Genomic DNA, 19,096 nt, shown 5'->3' on the forward strand with positions numbered 1-19,096 from the left:
TTTATTTGCGTCAGCCATCTGCCATATCAAGAAAACAACAATACAATATACAAAGAATAGAAATAAAAAGTCAATGATATAAAATACATTTTGGGGTTTTGAATCAATAGTCAAATACTGGATCTTATTCTGATTGCCCCAGCTAAAAACCTTGCAACCTTTGCTGTCACCTGCTCATCTTGATCTGCCAAGAGAAAGGACACAGTGGCAGTGGCTGGGTGACCCAGAATGGACAATTAAAGAGGGGTGATAATCTCATTCCTCAAGTCTTTATAAGGAGTGCAAGCCAGAAGGGTATGCGCCACCAATTCAGGACTGCCATCTCCACAGGGACATAAGCTTTTTTCGTGTAGAATCTGTTGGAATCGACCCTCTAATATTCTTAGAGAAATTGCTTACGGTCCTAACGAGACTTGAATAAAACAAAGAATATTGACCCCCCCGCAAAAAGAAGAGATTGATCAAATAATGCCATTTACACAAAGGCCTCCCATCAGTGAGCATTTACGCTGGGTTAGGTAGGGTGGACCTTGTATACTGCAAGAACTTCAAGTTATTACAAATTCAAATAAAATGTGTATGGATTATTAAAAAAAAAATGACTGATATTGTTTCTAATTTGCATCTTTTTTAACCATTGTACTCAGTTGATCACATGAGATGTTGTGAATCACTTTGGGCACAATTTTGTGGAAAAGTGGCGTGCAAATAAAAACACAACGATAAGCGTCAAAGACCAATGAAGTAGATTGCATTGCAAATTTTGCTTCTGCCGTGAGCTTGCTGGCGGTGGATGGGGAAAGCCATCACATCTAAAATATGGGGCTTGTAACAGGCTTGTGGTGAGGATTTCTGGTGCGATGCACGTACATATTGCAATCGTGTCCCCATTTTCAGGGACCTGCACCTCCGTGCTCAGCCTGGAAATTCCACGCTGTCCCTTGCAGAAATAGGAGCTCTAGAACTTCAAGTTACTTAAGATGTGCTACACTGGTCTTTCAACTTGGGGCTTCCCATTGGGATCCTCCTGCAGATTTAAAAACTGCTGGGAAGAGGCAACTTAGCAATTCATCACAAGAACTATTGCAGTGGGGAAAGCTTCTTTACAGCATCAAGATACAGAAGCTCTCCAAGGATAGGCAAATCTGAACTGGCAACACCAAGGAATGCAGCTCAGTCTCAGTGCTGGCGCAGGTCAATCCTTTATTGTGGCATGGAAGAAAAAAGCCTCTGGGTTTTTGACTCACAAAACAACTTCCCTTCCACCTCTTGCGCTTTGTAATAAACTTGGGTTTAGTCTGTTTCCACAAGATAACAAGCTACGTACGGGCTCATATCAGCTCCTGCTATTCATTACTGCAGCAGGGAACCAGTTACAGACCACGGCTGAATCTAGACATTTATTAAAAAATGCTGCGAAAATGCCTTTTTAAAAAAAATAGAGAATTTGCCCTCAGCTCACCATCGCTATCTAGTGTCACATTTGTATAATGCACTTAAAACGTTATAAAGGTAAAAAGGTAAAGGACCCCTGGATGGTTAGTCCAGTTAAAGGCAATTATGGAGTGCTGCAATCATCTCGCTTTCAGGCCGAGGGAGCTGGCATTTGTCCATAGAAGCTTTCCGGGTCATGTGGCCAGCATGACTAAACTGCTTCTGGTGCAACCGAACACCGTGATGGAAACCAGATCGTACAGAAACACCATTTACCTTCCTGCCACAGTGGTACCTATTTATCTACTTGCGTTGGTATGCTTTTGAACTGCTAGGTTGGCAGAAGCTGGGACAGAGCAACAGGAGCTCACTCTGTCGTGGGGATTTGAACTGCCAACCTTCTGATCGGCAAGCCGAAGAGGCTCAGTGGTTTAGACCACAGTGCCAACCAGGTCCCACCTAATTTGCAGCTGTATACCCAAGTCCCAGATGTACGGCAATACATCACTTTCATAGAATCGTAGTGTTGGAAGGGACCTTAAAGTCCAAGCCAGAGGAGATGTGAGGCTAACTTCTTACAGCACACCAACAGAGACAAGTATTAAAAATTCTTACGGCACTCCTTGAGGGGCTCATCCGACCAATCCCTGCAGTCTTTCTTCCCATTGCAGACCTTGTCCATAGTGATACATTCTCCAGAATGGCACTTGAATATGTTTGGTCCTTCACAGGTTGTCACTGTTACGAAATTAAGAAAGCACCTTTTTAATTCCGTCATTGCATTTTGGACCAATTTCCTTTTCAGTAGCCCTGGGAAAGCTACTGTAGCTTGAGGTAGGGTCTGGGAAAGCTTACAACACTTGCTTGGGAATAAGGCCCATGGAATTGAGTGAGCCAAGCAAGGAAATACAGGGCTTGGGCAGTCAATCCCTCAAAACACACCTCACCTTCCCTCTGGGTTGCTGAGCTAGTGTTGGCTTTCGGACCGCAGCAAAGTTTTCCCTTCTTCACAGGGAAGAAATAAGAACCTAATAGGGGAAAGCTTTGCGAGAAGGGCGGCTGTTCTGAGTTCCTACTTCTAAATCCAGTTGTTTTAGAGTGCAATCCTAGCGATATCTACTCAGAAATAAGTCCAATTTAACTCAAGAGGCCTTACTCCCAAGCAAACAGGTTTAGCATTGCAGCAATTCTGGAAGTAAGCTCTGTTAAACACACTATGGCTTGCTTCCACGTAAGCATGCAAAGGCTGGGGCTGCAAATAGTCTGTCCTGTTTATTTCCGTGTTCTGCAACTCGATCCTAAGCTTGTATATTGGAAAGCAAGATTAAATGGCTAGAATACAGCTGGTCATCTATATAAGCACAGGGCCTGTTGCCTTAGGATCACTGCTGAGACTTACAGGTGGGAAGAAAACAATCCAACCAAGCCCTAACTGGTTCCTAAGTCCAACAGTTAAAACAGCTTCTAAGGTGAAAAAAAGCACCAAGCCAGAAAGAGGGAAGCAGTGCGAGGAGAGAAGCAAATTCTTCTTCCGCTTGCAAACTCTGCTCAACATTAACAGCCCGAGAGCTGCACTGCCGTGTAAAATGTTACATATAAAAATCAATCATCTCTCAGATTCTCATAGCAGAAACCTGCTGCTGCTTGCTATTAAATGACTTTCTGGGGGTTATTTTTGTCCCACTAATGCCACCATAATGTAAATGGCACCATCTCATTTAAGCAGACAGAAATCTTAAGGAGATTTCTCGACAGTCATTGAGCAGACAAGAGAATATGAGAAGATTAAAGGATCTTTACTTGAACAGGAAGAATTTTTAAACTAAGAGCCGGGATGATTAAACTGAGTAAAACATCTTAATTTAAATGGCGGGGGGAGCTTTAGATCTCATTTTAAGGGTGTGGCCTATAATCGGGTCGATGTAGTAGTTGTCACAGCAGTGCTGGCTCAAGCCAGGCTTCAGGTCTGCCCTAGGCCCACAAAACCTGTTTGGGTTACATACCGTTGACACAGCCAACCTCGTCACTCCTGTCTTTGCAGTCAATCTCCTTGTTACACTGCAGGCTCCCATGGATGCAAGTACCATCATTGCACTGAAATTCATCTGGGCGGCATGTGACTTTAGCTGTGGAGGGGGGGGGGGAGAAAGAAGCAGAGACTTAGAGAGAGCACCACTATGCTGAGATTTTAATCACCCAACAGCCTAACTCTTCACAGTGTAGAGTTTAATATGATTCCACATCACAATAGCTGCCCATGTTGTGAAAGGCATCCCAACAGCATGCAAACTGCTGGCCCTAACTGTGGGCAGCAGTGAACAGAAAGCAGTAAGCGCCATCACTGTACCAAGTGCAAAATGATGCACATCCACCTTAACCTCTCATTCATCCCTACAACAATTCAAAGTGTTGGTGCTGACCTTTAAAGCCCTGAATGGCCTTGGCCCAGTATACCTGAAGGAGCGTCTCCACCCCTGTCATTATGCCCAGACACTGAGGTCCAGCTCCGAGGGCCTTCTGGCGTTTCCCTCACTGTGAGAAGTGAGGTTACAGGGAACCAGGCAGAGGGCCTTCTTGGTAGTGGCGCCCACCCTGTGGAACACCCTCCCACCAGATCTCAAGGAAATAAACAACTATCTGACTTTTAGAAGACATCTGAAGGCAGCCCTGCTTAGGGAAGTTTACAATTACAATGTCTGATGTCTTATCATATTTTTAATATTTTGTTGCGAGCCGCCCAGAGTGACTGGGGAAACCCAGCCAGATGAGCGGGGTATAAATTATTATTATTATTATTATTATTATTATTATTATTATTATTCCCTCTGGAAAGCAAATATAGGAACACTACGGTACCCAGAACTTACCACAGTCTGCCTCGTCTGAGTTGTCTGCACAATCAAAACCCCCATCGCACTGCCATTTCTGATGGATGCATTCACCACTTCCGCAGTGGAACTCCAGCGGAGAGCAAGGATTGTCCTTCTCCAGCTTCCCACAATGCTCGGGCGACTCATCCGACCCATCCTTGCAGTCCGCATCTTTGTCGCAGGCCCAGAGCTTGGGGATGCACTCTGAGCTGTTGCAGTGAAACATTTCAGGGCTGCAGGTCGGGCCAGAGCAGCCTTCTTCATCGCTGCCGTCCTCGCAGTCGCGGTCTTCATCGCAGACAAAACTCAAAGCAATGCAGTTCCCATCTTTGCACTGGAACTCGCTGTCGGCACAATGCTTAGGGGCTGCAAGGGCAAAAGACAAGAACGTCAAGTCATTGGCTGCAGCATGCTGCCCTTTTAAAAACAGCATGATCAATACACAAATGGCTTTTACCAAGTAACAAATGACTTATTATTTATTGAATTTATATGCTGCCCTATACCCAGGGGTCTCAGGGTGGTTCACAGAATAAAATCAAGATATAAAACCACAAAATACATAATAAAAATAAAAGCAACAACCCAATAGCCCCCCCCCCAAAAAAAACACATTTTAAAAGGGCATAGGATGTAAATCAGATCAACCAAAGGCCTGGTTAAAAACGAACATTTTTGCCCAGCGCCTAAAGGTATATAATGAAGGCGCCAGGTGAACTTCCCTGGGGAGAACATTCCACAGATGGGGAGCCACTGCAGAGAAGGCCCTGTTCTTGTGTTGCCACCCTCTGGACCTCTTGAGGAGGCGTCATACGAAGAAGGGCCTCAGAAGATGATCTCAGGGTCCAGGTAGGTTCAAATGGAAAGAGGCGGTCCTTAAGGTATTGCAGTCCTAACTTAGGGGCATTACAGTCTAAACTGATTCATTTAGATCTTTCCCAACTGCCCTTCAGTTAAAATTTCCAAGGTGGTTGAAAGGGAAGGACAGTGAGGGGTGTATTCAAGCTACTGCAGCTATAGGCACTAGAACAGGCTTCCTCAACCTCGCCCCTCCAGCTATTTTTGGCCTACAACTCCCATGATCCCTAGCTAGCAGGATCACTGGCCAGGGATCCTGGGAATTGTAGTCTCAAAAAACATCTGAAGGGCTGAGGTTGAGGAAGCCTGCACTAGAAGACAACAGATTAATCTTAATTGCTTCCCTTTGGTAGTTTTTTCTCAGTTTCCAAAAAAAAAAAAAGTACCCAAAAAGGGAAATCATGGGTTTGGAGGTCTGGCTGCTATATCTGTTTTCCTAGACTACAACAGGACAGAATAGATGAAGTTCTGTGCTATGGAAGCAACTCTTGAAAAGCAATGTGAAAGCTTTAATTGAGCGGCTACAGACAGGCAAAGAGAGAAGGTCTTCTATTTGCCAATAAAGATTACTGGTCATGCAGAGGCTCTAGGCTGCCAATTCAGTTACAGGCAATAGGCTGAAGCAATAGGCTTCAAATTTCACAGTGTTATTGCAGCATCGGATTTTACAATGCTAGTCTCCAAACCCAGCCTGAATCCAGAGAGAGGAGCAGAATCCAGGAGTTTTGCCCACCATTTCCCATCCCCTTGACCCTGCCCAACACTTTGGTAAAGCTCCATTACTAACACAGAGCTGAAAAAGCCCACAGGGTCCGACTTACGGCAGTTTTCTTCATCGGAGGCATTCTCACAATCAATCTGCGAGTCACACCGCCAGGACATATCAATGCACCGATTGATGCGGCCGCCACAGCTGAACTGCCCTGGCTCACAGGTCACAGACTCTGGAAAAGACAAGTCAGACGTTAAAATGCCACCTCAGTATTGCCAGCGTTGGACTGGGGCTCTGTGCCTGCTCTTGCATGGATGGCACAGAGCCATCAAGCAGTTATGGGGCACTATAATGTCCGCTACATGTCAGCCTCTGCTAGGAAGAGAGAAAACCAATATGTCAATGGGCAAGTGCAAGCTACAGGAAGGCTGTCAAGCTCACCTGTGCCAAACGTCCAAGGCTCACATAACATGAAACAGAGTACTCCTGCCACATCAGCACACAATTGCCAAATTCCACTTCCACCCCCTTGTATTGTACATACAGTGGTACCTCTGGTTACGAACTTAATTCGTTCTTAACCTGAAACCGCTCTTAACCTGGGGTACCACTTTAGCTAATGGGGCTTCCCGCTGCCGCTGGCATGCGATTTCTCTTCTCATCCTGGGGCAAAGTTCTTATCCCGAGGTACTACTTCCGGGTTAGCAGAGTCTGTAACCCGAAGCGTTTGTAACCCAAGATACCACTGTATTGTGACTGGGCCAGGGGCAGAAGAGAGGTGCAATTTTCTTCCTGTTGCATCCAAACACAGCAAGTGGATACACTCCCCCTATTTCTGGCATGATTTTTGCACCCTTCCTTTGGGGACTTTTAAACCCCCCACAGGACCCCCATGCATCTCCACTCAACCCTTTAATACTAAACCATCTCGGATAAAAACAAACTTTGCTGTTGTTCATATTGTTTCTGCTTTGCCTTAGGGCGTGTGCACACAACAGACAAAGCAATGTATTCATTTCTGCTCCCTTGGCAACCCCCTGAACCTTGTGAATAGCTGTTTCCTAAGGAACCCATAGAGACGCGGGTGGTGCTGTGGGTTAAACCACAGAGCCTAGGACTTGCCGATCAGAAGGTTGGTGGTTCGAATCCCCATGACGGGGTGAGCTCCCGTTGCTCTGTCCCAGCTCCTGCCAACCTAGCAGTTTGAAAGCATGAAGTGCAAGTAGATAAATAGGTACCGCTCTGGTGGGAAGGTAAACGGCATTTCTGTGCGCTGCTCTGGTTTGCCAGAAGCGGCTTAGTCATGCTGGCCACATGCTGGGGAGGGAGAGAAAAGAAATGGCCGCCATTCTTGTTATTCCTTCCTTATGTCTGAACGGAATCAGGTTGCTGACCAAGAGAGATGCTGAGGTCATTGGAAAGCCCTTTCAACACCAATCCATTTGACACAAAAAGAAGGCTTGAGGCACCTGGACCAATCTCTCATGACTTTCAAGGCGCCCCAAGACACTTTGCTGTTTTGCTTCAACAGACGGGCATGGAAACTAATCGAACAAATCCACTGTTGCTTTGAGTCAATAGCACATAGCTCACATCTCTCAACAATCCCTCGAACGCCCAATGGAAATCCATCTGCCTAGCGTTTAAGCCATGATGTCCCATGGTTTAGAATTTTCACAGTGTGGTGATGCTGCTCAAAGTGGACTCCCTAGCTGCAAGGCTGCAGCCTCATATGTCGAAGTAAGTCCGTTCCAAGGCAAGGCATACCTGCCCCAGTGTGATTTAAGGTAGAAAGTTAAAAAAAAGGTAAAAGACCCTTGGGTGGTTAAGTCCAGTCAAAGGGAACTATGGGGTGCAGCGCTCATCTCGCTTTCAGGCCAAGGGAGGGGGCGTTTGTCCACAGACAGCTTTCCGGGTCACTAAACCGCTTCTGGAGCAACAGGACACTGTGAAGGAAGCCAGAGCGCACGGAAATGCTGTTTACCTTCCCGCCACAGCAGTACCTATTTATCTACTTGCACTGGCGTGATTTCGAACTGCTAGGTTGGCAGGAGGTGGGACAGAGCAACGGGAGCTCACCCTGTTATGGGGATTCTAACTGCCGACCTTCCGATCGGCAAGCCCAAAGAGGCTCAGAGGTTTAGACCACAGCGCCACCCGCGTTCCCAGTAAGGTAAAGCTAACAGGTCTCTCCCCAAACTTGGCTTTCAAAAATTCCTATTTCACCTGGCAGTTAAGTTAGTCACCCACCCTCAATCCAAGTCTTGCTTTCTTCATCTACATCCCACGGGGGTGCGGAAGAGACTGCTCAAAGGGTTTAAGGAGGTTGGAGCATGATCTACAAGACTAGAAGCCCTTAAGTGTTCCAGTATTGGCAGGGTCAACAAAAACCCGGAGTGTTTTCTTACACGCACACAGAGGTTTTCCCTCAGCTCCCTCCTACGCAGGATGATTTGGGAGAGGGGGCGGGGAGTCAATAATAGTCAACTTACTGCAGGCATCCAAGGATTCATCAGAGCCGTCCTGGCATTCAGCCTTGCCATCACATATCCATTTGTAAGGGATGCATTCGCCATTCCCGCACTGGAACTCCTTCCTGCTACACTTCTCCACACCTGCAAGAGAGAAGCAAGCAACATCGTTAGTCACCAGAAAGGCCAGTGAAACAATGATCTCATAGGATCTCCCACTGCTACAATCAGAGTGTGAATTGTGCCAACATAATACCTTGATAAGAGCAAACGAACTGAAGCACAACCCTTGATAAGCTTGAGGCAGTTTATGGCTGGCTCCCTGGAACAGACGCAGTAGCGTCTCAAATTTCAGCGGCGCCCTCTGCGACGCCAAACTCTGACACACACCCTGCCTCTCACCTGCCGTTGTGCGTCGCAAAAGCGGCGCCAGTCGAGGTGCCCCAGAGGTTCGGCACCTTGTGCAACCAAACCGGTCATGCTCCCTGAGATCTGCCTTTGCCAGATGGTTAGGAGGTTGTCTTCTCCTGGTGGAGTTACTCTCTGTCTAAAGGCGTAGGTATGTAGCTTGGGGCTAGTTCTGGATCCTTTTGTGTTGCTTGAGTGTCAGGTGGCCTCAGTGGGGCAGAATGCCTTCCACCAGCTTCACCCCTATTTGGACAGCCTAACTTCTGCCATCTATGCTCTGGTAACCTCTAGGTTAGATTCCTGCAAAACATTATATGTAGGGCTGCCTCTGGAGACAGTTCAGAAGTTTCATCTGGTGCAGAATTCAGGAGCCACATTGCTCACTGGGGGGCAAGATGGTATGAGCATAGTGGCTCCCCATTTGTGGAATGCTTTCCCCAGGAAGGCTCACCTGCAGCCTTCATCATACACCTTTAGGTGCCAGGCGAAAACATTCTTCTGCAACCAGGCTTTTGGCTGATTAACATCTTATACCCTTTTAAATGTGTTTGTGATTTTTGGCTGAAGGGCAGTACAGACGAACTTTGGTTGCCGAACGCCTTGGAACTTGGAACGTTTCAAAAACCGGAAGTGAGTGTTCCAGTTTTTGAACGATTTTCGGAAGCCAAACATCTAGTGTGGCTTCCGATTGGCCACAGGAACTTCCTGCAGCCAATCAGAAGCCGTGCTTTGGTTTCCAAACGTTTTGGAACAGATTCTGTTCAACTTCCAAGGTATGACTGTATACGAATTTAATAAATAGTAACAGCAGCAAAAATGACGACGATACAACAAGCAATGTCTTCATTGTATTGTGGGATAACCCAACTCTACACTACAAGAACTCAGACTTGGACTTCTTCGCAACAAGAAGTACACTACTAATATGTAGCTACAGACAGCAACCACCACTTCCAACTTTAGACATGAGTGTTTAAAGAAAAGAAAACCCAGCTCCGGTCACTTCAGATAAAGGGGAAATACCTTAAAAACTCAAATAAGGAATGTAAACTCATTCTGCAAGATGAGCCGCTTTAGAAACTTGACAGTTTCCAGAAAGAAGAAGGGAACATAAGCTCTATTGTGCAGCTAACATCTTAAAGATTTTGCTGGTTGTGATGGGAGCTTCAGAGCAGCATGCCCAGTAAAACATGCTTCTGTGTTTCAGAGGCTGTTTTTTAAATACCTACTTACGGCTGCAGGTAGACATGGCAGCAAAATAAACAGCTGGCATGGAGAAGCTGTGTACATTTGCCCTGCCACGTATAAAGCTTTCAAACATAACTAGCAGGAGCCGCAGGCTTTTTCGTGTGGAAATTGTAAAATTTAACCAGACACTCCAATTTGGGGCCATCCTGACCCAATTATCATAAAAAATTAACCTGGCCCTGGGACCCGCTGATCACCCTATTTTATAGGGTTTTTGCAGGGAATCATCAAAGGGGCTAGAATCAAAGTGATGATATGGCTGTATCTCACCCATGGACATCCCTAGAGTCCACAAAAATGACCTTGTATTTAAGGTAAAAGGTAAAGGGACCCCTGACAGTTAAGTCCAGTCGCGAACGACTCTGGGGTTGCAGCGCTCATCTCACTTTATTGGCCGAGGGAGCCGGCGTTTGTCCGCAGACAGTTTTTCCAGGTCATGTGGCCGGCATGACTAAGCCGCTTCTGGCGAAACCAGAGCAGTGCACAGAAACGCCGTTTACATTCCTGCCGGACCGGTACATATTTATCTACTTGCACTGGCATGCTTTCGAACTGCTAGGTTGGCAGGAGCAGAGACCGAGCAATGAGCGCTCACCCCATCGCGGGGATTCGAAACACCGACCTTTTGAGTGGCAAGCCCAAGGCTCAGCGGTTTAGACCACTGCGCCACCTGTGTCCTGACCTTGTATTTAGATATTAACTAAAGGTGGGGATGGGAATTATGAACCCCTGAAGAGCCATTGCCAGCTAGATGGACCAATGATCTGACTCAAGGCAAGGCAATTCCTATGTTTACTCAGAAATAAATTCCGCTCATCCACTGGGGCATATTTCCAACTGAAGATGCACATAACCAAAGCCGTTGCATAAGTGATCTTCCTTTGCACATCCTTGCATGTGTGTATACTTTGCCTATGAGCAGATGTAGTTCTCGGTGGGCTTCATGGCGAGAGGTTCAGAACTGTCCCTTTAGCTCTGTTTCGCTGAAAACCAGCAAGCTATAATCCTTAAAACAGGATGCCCAGCTCAGGAAACATGCTTATTTCAAAACAAGGAAAACTAATTAAACTGGCCGCTCTCTTTTTAGGCAATTTAAATCCATTCGCTTTGCACAAGGTTTTCTGCCAGTGTCAGCAAGGCAAGTAGGGGAGAGGAGGAGATTCAGTCGAAATATTGGCCCATCCTCCTCTCTCCACCCTCCGCTATTAGCATAAGACAGAATTGACAGGCCGATGGGAGGTCCCAGCACTTTTACAGCTTTCAACGGATATTTGCACAGGACTCTTGCTCAGCAAACAGCTCTCTCCACCAGCAGAGTTAAAAAGAACAAACAAGGATATCCTCTCCACAAGCAGCACACACAACCATATAGGGACACACCCAGTTTTATCACTAATCGGGCCTCTCCCATTTACCGGAGACAAAGGATTCTGAAAGAGAGAGAACCATTTCACACATCTGCATTTAAGCCTCAGCTGAAATACAAGAGTGGTTTGGGGGTTTTGGGGTGGGTTATTCAAAGCATCTGCATGCTTGATCCTTCCTGTTCTTACTTATCCCTGGTGCTCAGATACAGACCAATTCTACGCAACATAAAAAACAACAACAACAACCGGCTTGCCTTACATTTGAAGGGCATGTGCTGAATGTTATCTAAATCGTTATCTGCAAATGTTTCTCCTTTATTGAGGAGATGTAGGAAAAGAGAAAAGGTCAACAAGAGAAAGCCTGAAGGAATTTGCTGCAACTGTTTGTCAGAAACTTCATTAATAAGGCAAATAGGTCAGGGCAAGCGTGGTTAAACATCCACACTGATCTAGAATTTTTTTTTAGGGGTGGTTGGCTTTTGCTGCCCAACTCCCCATGGGACTCTGAGTCCCATAAGTCCACGATGGGTCACAGATGAATAGATGGAGGCAGGAGGCCATGAAAGCAAGGCAGATCTTCATTTTTCTGTTGCAACAGAGTTCCCTCTCCTCCGGGCAAGGAGGAAAGAGAGACCCAGAACCAAGAAGAAACTTCTCTTTTAAGGGTTTCTAGGACATCCCCCCTACAAACAAAAATTACATCACACCTAAGGTGAGGTCACTGTGGCTCACGCAGGCCAAGGGGCGGTTTAGCAAGTTTCACAGAGTTCCAGACAGTTTGCACAAAACATTAGCATTTGATAAGACAATCAGGGTGCTCAGGTCAGGCATTCCTCAATGCAGAGAATCTGGGCAAACAATGACAATTAATACAAAGAAGGTTCATAGATATAGGAGAGGAACTTCAGGAACTTCCCGATTGCTATCTGCCTCTGTGTTCTCAAGCAAGGAAGATTAAGGAGGGAGAGGAAATATTGAGAGTCATTAGGAGAGCCAAGATGGCTTTTGGATTGCTCTCCTGTAGTATTTTAGACATGTGGTTTATAATACTTATGTACAGTGGTACCTCTGGTTACGAACTCAATTCGTACGGGAGGTCCGTTCTTAACCTGAAACCGTTCTTAACCTGAGGTACCACTTTAGCTAATGGGGCCTCCTGCTGCGGCGCAATTTCTCTTCTCATCCTGAGGTAAAGTTCTTAACCCGAGGTACTACCTCCAGGTTAGCGGAGTCTGTAACCCGAAGTGTTTGTAACCCAAGGTACAAACACTGTATCTGTGTTTACCTTGTGCAATTATCAATATTTATTCTATATTTGAGACCTTTGAATTCCTATAAAAACACGCAGCCTCATCCAAGGAAAGATGTCAAGAATAGCTAGAAACTGAAATCACATGCCTCACCTATGCCGCAAATACGACTTGGGAGCCAGGCGCCATCAGTGGCAAAGCCCACCCAGTGCCTCCTTGCTCACCTGCCCCATTAACACATCCTTTCTATAACCTTTTGGCTGGACCACAGTCAACACCAGCATTGCCTCACAGGTTGAGCAAAGATGGAGGGAGGGGAGATGCGACAGAGAAGGTGCTGGAGGAAATCCGAGAGAGAAGATAAAGGGCCAGGTTTTTTCTGGTTTTTTTTAAAAAATAAGGCCCATATTTTAAAATAACAATGCAACTAGAAATAGTAAATGGAGGGTGCAAGAGAAGGAAGCTGTTCTAAGAGAAAAATGGTGTAGGGAGCAGGGAGGAAAGGTGAAGGAAAACTAGAATGGAGAGGGAGAGTCAAAATACACCCAAAAACCAAGGTCTGTGCACATATGTGAAAGAGGAGTTCGTCGCCAAGAGAAAATTGATGTGGGAAAAAAATTAGCAAATTCTAAAGAGGGGATTAGATATGAACAGAAGAATGACATCAGTAACGTCAAGCTCCTTGTGCCAGTCACCACTTGCCACCATTTCATGAATGGCTCTGCCTCTGCGCCACCATTTTGCGATTGGTGGGCCTCAGTAATTTTCTGTCCTCTCACGTGGGGCTTGAGGGTAATGGGTTTTGAGACCCCTGAACCCTAGCAAAGACTGAAGTACCAAGGATAATTATTCAATAATTTTGAACAAGTGGAGTTGGCAGCTATAGTACCAAAATGCACTGCTAAATCCAGCCATTTATCCTTAATCTCAGGGGAAGGAGAAAAAACCTGTTAGATTATGCTTGGCTCTCAGGTCCATCAGGGAACTGGATTGGTAAACTCGAGGGAGTTGTAGGAACAACTTAATTTGCACATATTCATGAACAGGGGAAGCACAGTCTTGTTAACATGAAACGTAAAACATCTGGGCCTACCCTTGAAACATTACTGTGGAAAACCCAAATCCACCCGGCCCTGTTTTTATTTGGTTGAAATTTACGGTATTTCCAATTCTGTCACTTCTTGGTCCCCTTACATTTTCAAAGTCTTCTCCTTGCGTATAGACCGGGAACTTTTTCTTACACAAATGGATGTGAGGGTCCTTGGTTCCTCTTAAAAACCCACAGACTAAAACTCATGAAATTCATGTGGCCCATACATAGTTGGCTTTTTATGTTCATTTCCCCCCTTTTCTTTTTTAAAAGCGTACCAGAGTCATGAGCTTCGAGTTGCATTGATCACAAGGTGACAGTAAATGAAAGCAAAAAGAGGTTTCTTTCTGCTGGAAGGTGACCCCGGGCTGTTGTCTGACCACAGCAAGTCACCCAATCCAAGTCTGGAAGTTTTCAGTGGTTAGTAGTGTACTGGGCATGGGTGAGCTCAAATATCACCTGATCTAGCCTCAAAGCTGTTGTAGGAATGAGTCAAGAACGTACAGCATAAGCACATACGGCCCCTGATTCTAACCACGGGTATTGGAAGAGATTTGAATCCAGGGAAGTACAGTTAGGATTCTAGCCTCCGAGAAGTAGCAAAACCACCAATATGTTGTCCTACCCAAAGCGACACAGTGGTACCTTAGTTGTCGAACTTAATCCGTTCCAGAAGTCTGTTTGACTTCCGAAAACGTTTGTAAACCAAGGCGTGGCTTCCGATTGGCAGGAGCTTCCTGCACCCAATCGGAAGCCGCAGAAGCAGCGTCGGACGTTTGGGTTCCAAAGAACGTTTGCAAACCGGAACACTCACTTCCGGGTTTGCAGCGTTCAGGAGCCAAAACGTATGAGTACCAAGGCGTTCGACAACCAAGGTACGACTGTACAAGCTGCTAACTAAGAAGTATCGCTCTTGACAACAAATGGCTGGAGTATGCATCATAAGAGGTCAAACCAACCTCTCTACCTAGCACACATAACATGCAAGCAGCGGGGTAGGATGTTGCAAACAGGAAGGCCACACCGTTTGCAATGGTCTCTGCATCACAATGTGGTTTGGGAAGGGCAGAAGGATCGGCATTCCTACTTCTTCACAATTACCCATTTCCTCCTTTGATTCTAGGGCTAGCAACATTCCTCGGAGGGCTGAGAGAAGGTTGACCAGGAGCAACTTGCAAACATTGATTGCTGCTCAGGATGAAGGTGGGAAAAGGGAACCTGTTAGTGCAAAAACACCTGGGAGGCACAAGACTGGAGAGGACTTAAAGAGGAAGCCATGCTCTGGGAGTCGCACCTTAATATTACCAGAATGGCGAAAAGGGGTTTCAAAGCGAAGTTTCTCTACAATGTCCAACAACCTCCTTTTGTAAACATGACTGAAGTTCACAGCAAAGTTTTTAAAGCAAATACCCAGGACGCAGCCAAACCTGGTGCTACCGTCCTTCAGAACTTTGCTCCCAAGGGGGCAGAAACGCCGTCCCTCAATAATTAACAGCTGCATGGCAGGAGATATGCTGCCTTTCACATTAAAAGACGGACATGCAACTATGAAAACTTTGCACGATGTTAAGCTTTTGGAATAACAGCAAGGATCTAGGTCACTCCTAATGGGAGTGATGCCATTCATTTCTACATCGGTTCGGCGTCTTGTATAACCAGTTAAACTTAAATTTAAGTTGCAATCAAGAACTGGCAAGACATCATAGGCTTCTTACACCGAACAGATGGAGAGGCTGTCTCTACACATGCAAATGTCTGCATTTGTTTGTTTGTACAGCTACAAGCGTACCACTCAGCTAACTGTGTACATAGGAAGACGGATTGTACACTTGTTGAATGTAATGTGTGAACACGCCATATGAGCCCAGGACGCCACACATCTTGCGCTCCCTTTGACACAAACAGAAACATTTCCTTCGCTGTCACATCGAGACACCAGCTTACAGGGTTAGTTCAGGCTGACAGAGGTGAAATTAGCAGAGGCAGATAGGCTGAAGGGTCTAAACAGAAACAAAACAGTCAGAGAATCCTTCACATTAAAAGAAGTTTAGCCCACGTTTGCCAGAGGTGCCTTCCCAAGCCGAGCCGAGAGGGTGTTTCTTTCTCCGACACCCATTGGCGGATTGCAAAGAAGCCGACAAATGGCCCGTTTCGCCCACAAGCCAATGGGGAAGCAGAGCATGTGGGGAAGGGGAACGAATGGGCGAGGGCCAGGTAGCGGGTTGGCTGGACTTTGTGCCGCTGAAGAGCAGAGGTGCCTCCCTTTCTAACATGCACCTTCCGATAAACCCCACCCAACACTGACACTCGCTCCCCTGCCTATCCCTTCTTCCACCCAAGTAGTTGCTACTTCCAAAGAGGCAAATGACACCATTGCATGTCCTGAGATCCATACCCCTTTAAAAACAAAAGGGCTTGCGGTCGTTCCTTTCCCCAGGTCTTATTAAAAGATGCAAACACGCCAGGAGGTGCCATTCCTCTCTGCCATCAAACCACCATCGGTTTCCCAGACCTCTTGCCCATTTTCAAAAAGACACAAGACACTCCGCAGCATTTCCAAACATTCTTGCTTTCTCCGCCTCGCCACCCCTCCCCAATATTGTTTTACACACAATCCCCTCCTGGTAAAAGGGTCCCATTTGGAGCCTAGGCTAGCAACCCTAATGAAGAGTTCCATGCATGTGCCTTCGCTTCTTCTCAAAATCAAGTTTTAACTACTTCTTTCCATGTGCATGCCTGACCCCTCCTTGGGAGGGGGGGCAAGAAAAAAAATGCGCTTCCTCACAGGGAAGATCTGTGTCTTTAAATGAGCAAAAGAAAAGGAAATAACGAAAGGAGGAGCAAAATAATCCTGTGGGATCCTATCGAGAAATCATTTAAGAACCTCAACCTACCCCAGGGAAGGTTGCTCATTAACAGAATAGTAAAGGCGGCCAGGTAATAAATCATCCCTGGGGAGGGAATCTATTTCACCCAATACTATCATTGCTATTTATTAAATTTAAAGTAGCAAAATGCAAAATACAAAATATAGTGGCACACACATCTCAGGCTAAGGCCCCCGCCCTGAAGCCATTAAAGGGATGCTTTGGCTTGGGAGGTCTTGCTCCTGAAGGATGGATGGCAGCGTGATGGCAGGGAAGGAGCCGCCCTTATAAGCTCAGGGCGGGGCAAACAGCAGCAGACCCAGTCCTTCCAGTGGCCCCAGCCCTGAAACAGGTATGGAAGAGATATCACGCTCAGGTGGGGGGGGGGAGGAAGGGGTCGGGCACCAGCAGCCCCTCCTAAGCTCACCAAAGTTCAGACCTGAGGAATCAAAAGTAGAGGATGCTGTGGGGTGGGCAGAACAAGGGGGGGGGGGCAAAGGAAACTATTTGTAGCCCAATAATTCAGTTTCCGGTCGACACTATTTAGGAGCCCGATATCTGGGGAAGGTTGTTACTTGGAGATGCCCTTGTTTAGAACACCCCCATTTAAAAGAAGCGGACTCAAGGGAGGGCTGCGGGAACCGGAGTCACGGGAGGACCGGCCTACCTCGCAGGGATGTTGCGAGGATAAAATGGGGAGCGGCAGGATGCGCGCCACCGTAAGCTTCTTGGGAGGAAAAGTGGGGACGCGAATGCAATAAAGTAGATAAATACATATATACATTTCCCTGGCCCCCGTCCCCGCCAGGCAACCCACCCACCCTTAACTGGGAAGGGAAGCCTTTTGCTACCTGATCTTCTTTTAAAGAGCAACGTCCCATATATATATAGATATACTGAGATCGGGATTAGGGTGCTTACCGTTTCCAGAAACTTGGGCGCAGAGCACGACCGCCAAGGCTAGCAAAGGCGTTTGCAATCCACCGGGACTCATCGTGGCTCCCTCGGGCTGCTGCTTGCTGCTTTTTAATTTGCGCGTCCCTTGTCCTTGATCCCACCGGGAGAGTAAAGCAGGGAGACCCGCGGCGCGCAAACGGGGAGGCTGCCCGGCGATGGGTCCCTAAGCGCCGCTTCTCCGCACGTGCGCGCACTCGCCCTGCTGAACCAGATTTGTAGCATCCTCTCCTCGCGGCTCCCCCATTCAAGCGGCGCGGGGGAGGAGCTTCCAATGGGGTGATTTTCAAACCTCCCCAATTCAAGCGCGTGGGGGAGGAGTTGCGAACGCACCATGTGACGTCAGCGAGTTAACCCTTCTTTCCCCGGTCCTTCTCCCCACCCCGCCCTCTTTGGGTGGGGATGGGATATCCGCCTTGCTTTGCGCCCAGGGTGGGCGTGAGCGCGCGCGAGCGTTTCTCTTCCTGGTTTCGCCCTATGCGCCTGATCTAGAAAAGTAGGGGAGGTTGGCTTTTGCTGCCGAATGGGACTCGAGTCCCCCATGGGTCAGAGATGAAGGGATGGAGGCAGGATGCAGAGAAAGTAAGGCAGATCTTTATTTTTTCTGTTGCAACAGAGCTCCCTTCCCCTCCTGGCAAGGAGGCAAGAGAAACCCAGAGCCAAAAAGAAACATCTCTTTTAAGGGTTTGCATTTTGGCATGGGAGAAGAAGGACATCCCTTCTACAAATAGAAATTACATCAGGCATAAAGCCAAGGGATATTGTTCCTGAGGATTTAGCAAGCTTCACAGAGTTCCAAACACAGTTTGCACAAAACATTGGCATTTGATAAGACAACCGGGATGCCCGTCGGACATCCCTCAATGCAGAGCATTGGGCGAGGTATAAATAATAAATTATTATAATTATCTGGGCAAACAATGACAATTAATACAAGGGAGGATCTTAAGAAGAGGAATCAATTCAGAAATTTCCCGATTGCGATCTGCCTACTTGTTCTCAGGCAAGGGGAATTAAGGAGGCAGAGGAAATATTGAGAGTCTTTAGGGGAGCCAAGATGGCTTTTGGATGGCTTGCTCTCCCGTACCATTTTAGACGTGTAATTTAAATTCTTGTGTATGTGTGTTTACCTTGTGCAATGATCAACATTTATTCGATATTTGAGACCTAAGAATTCCTATAACACGCCAAAACGCATTTGACACCTCCGTGCATTGCAGGCGGGCGGTTGGACTAGATGATCCTGGGAGGCCCCCCTTCCAACTCGACAGTTCTGGGATTCTATCCCACCTAGCTTTGGGACCGAGAAAGGTGGGGCTCGGGCTCTGCTGTAAGAGAGGAGCTGCAGAGGCTGTTTCTTTTTAAACACAGAGGAAGGAGCGGCTCAGGGGGTCTCGTAATTTGCTCCGGTATGAATGGAGAGATCCTGCTTCAGTCTTGCAAGCGCGGCCGGAAAGAAAACATTGCAGTAATGCAACGAAACTTTTAACACTGGCCGTCACTCACGATTGCATGACTTTCGTGCTTTTTTCCTCACTCACGATTGCATGACTTTGTGCTTTTTGCA

The 19,096-nt window shown here is 46.8% G+C and overlaps 1 protein-coding gene across 1 annotated transcript in view; it reads right to left on the reverse strand.

Annotated features, from left to right (window-relative positions):
* Nucleotides 1-17,756, reverse strand: part of LDLR (low density lipoprotein receptor) — a 33,084-nt gene extending 15,328 nt beyond the window's left edge. The window contains exons 1-6 of the mRNA XM_081176311.1: nt 17,497-17,756; nt 8,367-8,489; nt 5,984-6,106; nt 4,302-4,670; nt 3,438-3,560; nt 2,050-2,172 (exon numbers count right to left, since the gene is read on the reverse strand). Of these exons, the coding sequence (XP_081032437.1) occupies nt 2,050-2,172; nt 3,438-3,560; nt 4,302-4,670; nt 5,984-6,106; nt 8,367-8,489; nt 17,497-17,569 (934 nt within the window). The 5' untranslated portion in view covers nt 17,570-17,756. The remainder of the gene's footprint in view (nt 1-2,049; nt 2,173-3,437; nt 3,561-4,301; nt 4,671-5,983; nt 6,107-8,366; nt 8,490-17,496) is intronic.
* Between the last annotated feature and the right edge of the window lie 1,340 nt (nt 17,757-19,096).

Source organism: Podarcis bocagei, assembly GCF_964188305.1.
Source record: "Podarcis bocagei genome assembly, chromosome: 17".
In the NCBI taxonomy this organism is placed as follows: Eukaryota; Metazoa; Chordata; class Lepidosauria; order Squamata; family Lacertidae; genus Podarcis; species Podarcis bocagei.